The sequence below is a fragment of the Gymnodraco acuticeps genome, unplaced genomic scaffold, assembly GCF_902827175.1.
Source record: "Gymnodraco acuticeps unplaced genomic scaffold, fGymAcu1.1, whole genome shotgun sequence".
Classification (NCBI taxonomy): domain Eukaryota; kingdom Metazoa; phylum Chordata; class Actinopteri; order Perciformes; family Bathydraconidae; genus Gymnodraco; species Gymnodraco acuticeps.
This window is the reverse complement of record NW_022991180.1, coordinates 756,697-764,905: the sequence shown is the minus strand read 5'-3', so window position 1 is coordinate 764,905 and position 8,209 is coordinate 756,697. Positions and strand designations below refer to the sequence as shown.

At 41.1% G+C, this 8,209-nt stretch overlaps 1 protein-coding gene across 2 annotated transcripts in view; it reads left to right on the top strand.

Moving 5' to 3' along the window:
• The window catches only part of anapc1 (anaphase promoting complex subunit 1), an 88,663-nt gene that overhangs the window by 57,286 nt on the left and 23,168 nt on the right, over positions 1 to 8,209 (top strand). For both annotated transcript variants that reach the window (XM_034237842.1, XM_034237841.1), the window contains 10 exons: positions 1,162 to 1,302; positions 3,820 to 3,972; positions 4,219 to 4,300; positions 5,348 to 5,439; positions 5,561 to 5,695; positions 6,150 to 6,232; positions 6,643 to 6,721; positions 6,953 to 7,027; positions 7,510 to 7,562; positions 7,758 to 7,905. In XM_034237842.1, coding sequence (XP_034093733.1) covers positions 1,162 to 1,302; positions 3,820 to 3,972; positions 4,219 to 4,300; positions 5,348 to 5,439; positions 5,561 to 5,695; positions 6,150 to 6,232; positions 6,643 to 6,721; positions 6,953 to 7,027; positions 7,510 to 7,562; positions 7,758 to 7,905 — 1,041 coding nt within the window. The remainder of the gene's footprint in view (positions 1 to 1,161; positions 1,303 to 3,819; positions 3,973 to 4,218; positions 4,301 to 5,347; positions 5,440 to 5,560; positions 5,696 to 6,149; positions 6,233 to 6,642; positions 6,722 to 6,952; positions 7,028 to 7,509; positions 7,563 to 7,757; positions 7,906 to 8,209) is intronic.

The following is an 8,209-nucleotide window of genomic DNA, read 5'->3' as shown; positions in this document are numbered from 1 at the left end:
ATTTCTCCTGTGTTATTATCCAAAGTTAATGTAAACTTGAATAATGCACTTAATTTGAATGTAATAATGATGTTGGTTGTTGTTTGTGGAAGCTCCAGTGAATGAGCCCCATTAACTGAGTTTTAAACATCAATTTAAATGGAAGATCCCCATAGACCCCACCCACTCGATCGGTATCGGCCGGTACTTATTCCGGCGATCGGCCCCAAAATTGTCGACCTGAGCATCCCTAGTCACCATAGGCGCATTCACACTGCGGTACTTTTCCCACAAAGGTTCATGTGAACTTAGTTCATGTGAACTCTTTAGTTCGCATGAACTAAGTACAGATCGCGTTCACACTGGAAAAAGTCCCTGGGGGTGGATTAGGCAAATGAAGCCGCTGACGTCACTTGTTCTTCTTCTGCTTTGGGTTTACTGGCAGGCCGCAAACCACTTCACGGCGTATACTGCCGCCCAAAGTCCCCGGCCGGAAGTCCCGGAGTTGGGGACTGGCTTCAGTAGAAGCTGCTGGGACTCCCAGCAGCTTCTACTGAAGCCTTCCGAGTAAATCGCCAGAATGCTGACACCTCCTCATCTCCACCGCTCCCATGTTTTATTTTGTGTTGCCATAAGTTAGTCTCTCTGCGTTTCTGCGCTGGGCTAATGCTAATGCTAATAATGCTAATGCGAGGATAATAAAATGGCGGCTTCACAAAACTTTTTGGGAGTTTTACGGGGCGTGGTTTGCAATCCGCCCAGCCAATCAGAAATATAGCTCTTTTCTCACAAGAGAGCCGTACGAAAGTCCCTGCTGTCTAGCAGGGACTTTCGTGGGGGTAAAAAGGTTCACATGAACTAATTTTAGTACCGGCTCTTTTTGGTGTGAACGCGATAAAAGAGTTCACATGAACTAAGTTCACATGAACCTTTGTGGGAAAAGTACCGCAGTGTGAATGCGCCTAATGATACAGATTTTTCCATCTATTGTCAAGACAAATATATTGGAATGAAATATACTTAGGGCATTTGTGCCGTGAACAAAATGTTCACATCTTACATTTTGAAATGACTGATTACAAAATGTTCACGTGTTCATTGTGAACGTTCTACTGTTCTGCAGTAAACAAACCTTTTCTTATTGTTGTACAAATAAATGTGACTTTCTTTCTGTTTGTTAAGGTGGACTCGGCCTGGATTGCCTACAACAAGCCAAAGATCCCTGAGCTGGCCAATGAGTACGCAGGCTTCCTCATGGCCCTGGGCCTCAACGGACACCTCACCAAGCTGGCAACGCTCAACATACATGACTACCTCACCAAGGTACACACACGCGCACACAAAGGCGTACATGTGCGGGAACTAGGTTGTAATTTAAGTAACCCCTTGAATTTCACAGCTAAGACCTTTAAACATAAATGAGCAGTCATATTTTTGTTTTAATGAGTACTTTCTACCCTAATGCTCAGTTTACAGTCAACATTGAACTTAATGACTGTTTTCTCACTGTGATAAAAGGACATTAAACACACCATGACACAAAGAAAGTTACAAGAAAGGAAAATAAATATGAACTTAAATACAGTTTATACAAAGCTACCCATCTACTTTAATTAGCACACACACACACACACACACACACACACACACACACACACACACACACACACACACACACACACACACACACACACACACACACACACACACACACACACACACACTTACCTACAGTATCATGTTTGTGTAACTGACTGTAAATGAGAGACCTAAACTTGCATCAGAGCAGAAAGCAAGTCAAAGTGAAACTCTGCCCTCTAAACACTTTGAAATGAGAAAAGTCCTTCCCACGTTCATGTAAGAAGAACAACAGGAAGCTGCAAGCCAATTCTTATTTTTGCACAATTAGTAAGTCAGAGATGTGGTTAAAGATCACAGGCAGCTAACTATTGTACCAGATCCACACACATTTTCAGTTCCCATATTGATTCAGGATGTACATCTGCACTTCATTAACATCAAAGAGCTTTGTTTATTAGTCATTTCTCTATCATTTGAATGAAATGCTGTTCTCATCCAGATTTTGAAATACCCGAGAAATCCACATCCTGTAAAGCCCCTGTCACACCAGATAAAGGAAATGTTCAAATTCGACTCTGATCGTAGCAACATCGGGCCATTCGTGAGGGCATCTTAAGCCATCGTATGACCGCCGGTGGAGACATTTGTATGTCTTAAATGTAATTTAGGTTAACTTCCTGTTTTATTTAGATGCTTTTATTTTGAAGGCGAGTTTACGCTGTTGACAGGAAGTTGTTGTTGCTATGGAAACAACATGAATGAGATAAGTAATATCTTCTAATCTACATATAAAGATGGAGAAAGTAAAGAATAAAGTGTATGTTTAAATGTTAGCATCGTACTTGCTTCGGCTGTTGCTTTGGCTGTTGACCAAGTTTGGGGCCATCTTCGTGCGACATTCACAATTCCATATTTGTGTGAATTGTCAATTTCGGGACAGTGTGACAGGGGCTTAATGAAATACATTATTAATCCCAGACTCCATTTCCTTTTTGCCAAATAAGGCTCAGCTTGCTTTATATAGGTAATCATTTGTGTGTGTGTGTGTGTGTGTGTGTGTGTGTGTGTGTGTGTGTGTGTGTGTGTGTGTGTGTGTGTGTGTGTGTGTGTGTGTGTGTGTGTGTGTGTGTGTGTGTGTGTGTGTGTGTGTGTGTGTGTGTGTGTGTGTGTGTGTGTGTGTGTGTGTGTGTGTGTGTGTGTGTGTGTGTGTGTGTGTGTGTGTGTGTGTGTGTGTGTGTGTGTGTGTGTGTGTGTGTGTGTGTGTGTGTGTGTGTGTGTGTGTGTGTGTGTGAATTAAACTTGAACATTGTGCTGACAGGGAAGCATTTTTGCTTGTATCAACATAATTTGTGTTTTACAGCGAGAATAGAAACTGACGTACTTTGGATCAGTTCATTCGAATAGTGTATGGTTGTGGTTTAAGAGAGAAAGTCTAGGTGTGTGTGTGTGTGTGTGTGTGTGAGACTGCTCTCGTGTTTTAAGCATCTCCAATTCATCCTTTATTTGTTTAAATCATCAAAGAGTTCCGCTTAAAATGTGTCTTTTTAGAATATAGTGAAAACAGTAATTGATAACATTTTAATTTGTGACTTTATAACCTTAATCTCTTAATCAGACATTAAACTAGTCAAATCTGTTTGTTTAATAGAGTAATTGACCTTTGACAATCCTTTTACAACAATATGAATTGTAAAAACTCTCACCAAATTGACCACTACATAGCAGTGAGGAATAGTTCACGTAACAAATGAACCTGTTGAATGAAGACCATATCAGTCATTAACACCAGTGAAGTTCAGTGAGCTCACAAAGATAAAGGTAGTGGTTTTCCTTTCAATTTGACAACAAAGCAAAATGATCCAGTAGGTGCGTCACACTGGAAACTGGTGACCTTTTTCAGACTGTTGGTGTTAAAACATGTCAGGAGAACCTGGTATGCTTTTATGTTTATTAAACACACACACACACAGGCTATCTGCAGGGGCATAATGGAAACTGTCAAACATTGTCAGTATTCCTCACAGTAAGAGCTAAATACAATTTAAGTAATTAGGGACACACATTGCATTGTGTATTGTGACGTCATTTGCGTATACTTTTTACTAAAGGTGACTATTCTTAGAAGATCTTAGATCTTAGCTTTTAAGATGTTCACTCACTGTCTTCTGTTGAATATTCTAATAACTAAGCTTTCTCGTTGCTGTCCCAAATCCTCTGACTATTCTCTTCTGAAACGTTGTGTCCCTGTCGCTCCCTCAGGGTCACGAGATGACCAGTATTGGGCTCCTTCTGGGTGTGTCTTCAGCCAAACTGGGCACCATGGACATGTCAATCACTCGCCTCCTTAGTATTCACATCCCTGCTCTTCTCCCACCAACCTCCACCGAGCTGGATGTACCACACAATGTTCAGGTGAGAGTGCATCAGAATTAATCTGTGTATCTGTGCAATAATGAGGAACAATAGTCATTTTGAAATGGACTTTTCGGTGATTATATATGAGTGAGTGAGTACATGATTAATTACATGGCTATTAGTATGTCTGTGTTTATTAAGATGTGCAGACAGACACGGATATCATGAAGAATGTGCAATTGTTTGTATAGACAAAATAAATTAAATGATAAGCAATCAAATGTCTCTCGTTCTGTTCTGCAGGTTGCTGCTGTAATCGGCATCGGTCTGGTGTACCAGGGAACAGGACACAGACACAACGCTGAAGTCTTGCTCTCTGAGATAGGTGTGTGTGTGTGTGTGTGTGTGTGTGTGTGTGTGTGTGTGTGTGTGTGTGTGTGTGTGTGTGTGTGTGTGTGTGTGTGTGGTGTGTGTGTGTGTGTGTGTGTGTGTGTGTGTGTGTGTGTGTGTGTGTGTGTGTGTGTGTGTGTGTGTGTGTGTGTGTGTGTGTGTGTGTGTGTGTGTGTGTGTGTGTGTGTGTGTGTGTGTGTGTGTGTGTGTGTGTGTGTGTGTGTGTGTGTGTGTGTGTGTGTGTGTGTGTGTGTGTGTGTGTGTGTGTGTGTGTGTGTGTGTGTGTGTGTGTGTGTGTGTGTGTGCTGACAGGGAAGCGTTTTTGCTGGTGGTTTTGTAATATAATTTGTGTTTTACAGCGAGAATAGAAACTGACGTGAAGTTCATTCGAATAGTGTATGGTTGTGGTTTAAGAGAGAAGGTCTAGGTGTGTGTGTGTGTGTGTGAGACTGCTCTCGTGTTTTAAGCATCTCCAATTCATCCTTTATTTGTTTAAATCATCAAAGTGTGTGTGTGTTTATAAAACCGACAGATGACACAACATCACAATGAAATCAACAATTGATGGCATCATATCGTTAAAATAAGGGTACTCAAACTGTTTAATTAAAGATCCACATATTCATTTTACATATGGTTAGACTTGCTGAATAATGCGGTCAAAATGCATCAACAAAAGCAATGCTGCTGCAATAAGTTGATTATTCAATGTGTCGTTTGGCAAATATTTTCAAAAGTTGTAGCTTTTTCCCCAAACTGGTTCCAGCTTCTAGACACTTATCTTTTTGTTGTTCATATTATGATAGTAAACTGAATATTAGAACAGGTGAATACATCTCTTTTGGCTTTGGAGATATCATTTATATCAAGCATTTTAAACTTTTCTTTAATAGATCAATTGATTAATTAAGAAAATAATCATTAGCATTAATTGATATTCAAAATAATTGTTGATTGTAAATCTATCTTTACCTTGTGCTTTTGATGTGTTTGGTGTGTGGGACAGATATAATTCAGCTTTTGGGTTTCTCTGTATCTTTAGGTCGACCTCCAGGTCCAGAGATGGAGTACTGCACTGACAGAGAGTCCTATTCCCTCGCTGCAGGACTGGCTCTGGGCATGGTGTGTCTGGGGGTAAGTCGCACTCCCCTGGTCAAAAAAAGATTTGCACAAAACATCTTTAAAGTGGGTTTGTGATATCAGACCGTTTAAAGGAGATAATCCGTCAACCAGCCTCTGCTCTATCTCCTTGCAGCATGGCAGTAACCTGATCGGGATGACAGACCTGAACGTCCCGGAGCAGCTGTATCAGTACATGGTGGGGGGGCACCGCAGGGCTCAGGCCGGGGCCAGCAGGGAGAGACACAAATCCCCCAGCTACCAGATCAAGGTAGATGGACAAATAGTTTTCTTTAATAAAATAACCTTACTGTTATAACATAAGATGCATCAATGTAGAACTGCTTTGTTAAATATTCTTCATGAAGCTGCCAATCTGTTTTATATTTGACCCCTAAGCCATCACAGTCCCCCTGCTTCCACTCCTACTGCTATTTATTAGATTGTTACTTCATTATTTGCCCCTTTTGTTTGTTTGTTTGTTCACCATGTAAAGCGGCCTTGGGTCCCTTGAAAGGCGCTATACAAATGTAATCTATTATTATTATTGTTATTTATTTAAGTCAAGGAAATTATTCATAACACTATCATTATAGCATTTTTCATTGTTGTTTATATCTGTTTATTAGTACCAAGAGATTAAAGTATAGAACTGCCAAAGATTGGAGGTACTGTCATTTTGAAATGTTGTTATTTTTTCCTTATGTTATCAATGTTTGTTTCAGGAGGGTGACACTATAAATGTAGATGTGACGTGTCCAGGGGCAACGCTGGCCCTCGCCATGATCTACCTCAAGACCAACAACAGGTAAGAAAAGACAAAAAAAAGGACATAATGTATCTTTGTACTTTCCATGTGTTGACTAGTTGATGCCATTTCCCTCTTTGTGCACTTAAATAAATAACTTGCCAGACATTATCCCATGGTGCCCACTAATAGTGCCGAATAGCAGATTGTTTGGTGGTTACAGAATCATCCACCATACTTTATTCCCTGACGCTTAGGTTTACAAATATGTCAGAAGTGATGCTTTGTACTTTCCATGCATTTATTGCCAAAGTGAGAAGAACATCCTAACAGTGAGTCTAGTTGTACAGAATAACAATACTCAGCTATTGGTCATGAGGTTCCTGTCTGATGTTGTCTGTCTATTGGCTGAGAGGGTGTTGAAGGAAGGTATTAACACCTCCTCGTCTCTTCCTGCTTCTGTCCACTAGGTCCATCGCTGATTGGCTGAAACCTCCAGACACCTGGTTCCTGTTGGACTTCATCAAGCCAGAGTTTCTGCTGCTGAGGGTTAGTGTGCCACTGGGTGTGTGTGGTGTGTGTGTGTGTGTGTGTGTGTGTGTGTGTGTGTGTGTGTGTGTGTGTGTGTGTGTGTGTGTGTGTGTGTGTGTGTGTGTGTGTGTGTGTGTGTGTGTGTGTGTGTGTGTGTGTGTGTGTGTGTGTGTGTGTGATCATTCTTCCCACCTTTCTATAATGTTGTATACCTGTCTTTCTCCTCCTCCTTCTTCCCTCTCCTCTCAGACTCTTGCTCGGTGTATTATAATGTGGGATGAAATCCTCCCAAATACTGAGTGGGTCAAGAGTAACATACCCCAGGTGAGAAAATACACACGTACCAAACATACACACACTATTGAGCTGTGATGTTGCAGACATGGCAAAAAGTTACTGTGACTTCTACAATTTATTGGTGCTTCTTAAAGATTGATATTATAGGTTAATGCCACTGTGTGTGTGTGTGTGTGTGTGTGTGGTGTGTGTGTGTGTGTGTGTGTGTGTGTGTGTGTGTGTGTGTGTGTGTGTGTGTGTGTGTGTGTGTGTGTGTGTGTGTGTGTGTGTGTGTGTGTGTGTGTGTGTGTGTGTGGTGTGTGTGTGTGTGTGTGTGTGTGTGTGTGTGTGTGTGTGTGTGTGTGTGTGTGTGTGTGTGTGTGTGTGTGTGTGTGTGTGTGTGTGTGTGTGTGTGTGTGTGTGTAGAGTAGATGGGGGATTTGTAAGCCCCATTTAGAAATGAGAAAATGTCAAATAATGAGTCACATGATACTGTCCATAGAAATTATCTACATTTGCTTTCATTCCAGATCATGAGGGGGACCTTTGACCCTTCAGAAGACATTAACATGGAGACAATGGCGTGAGTATTTTAGCCAAACACTGGCATTTAATTTCATATGAATTCTTGGTTAAACCATGAATATTATACCTCTTTCAGCTGAGTTTTGCCTAATCCATGATTCCTTTATATTACTAGCTTCTGTAGTTGTGGTAGCAAAAGTCTGCAGTTTCTCACCGCCATTACTGATATTATTATATCCTTTGTTTCTGTCAGCCAAGCTCAGGACTACATCACTGCCGGGGCCTGCATGGCGTTGGGTTTGCGTTTTGCCGGCTCTGCCAACTCCGACGCCTTTGACTGCCTTTACGAGTTTGCGCGAAACTTCATGAAGATCATGTCCTTTGCTGGTACAGCTGCAGTTGTAAGTGTTTGAATGAGTTTGTATACCTTATGAGTGCTTTCTCCTCCCTGGGTCCACGTCTGTAGAATCAGCTTCCAGAGAACATACGGAGCTCTGCATCACTCTCAGTTTTTAAGAAATGCCTCAAGAACCACCTGTTCCGCACAGCATTTTACTGACTGTCCTTTACTTTATTTATTTATTATTCTAACCTTTTATGCTCTTAACCTTTTTTTTACATTACCATAGTTTAACTTTAATCTATTATACACAAGAATATGAGATGATCACAGTCATGAAAGTGCTGTGTTGACTCACATACTTT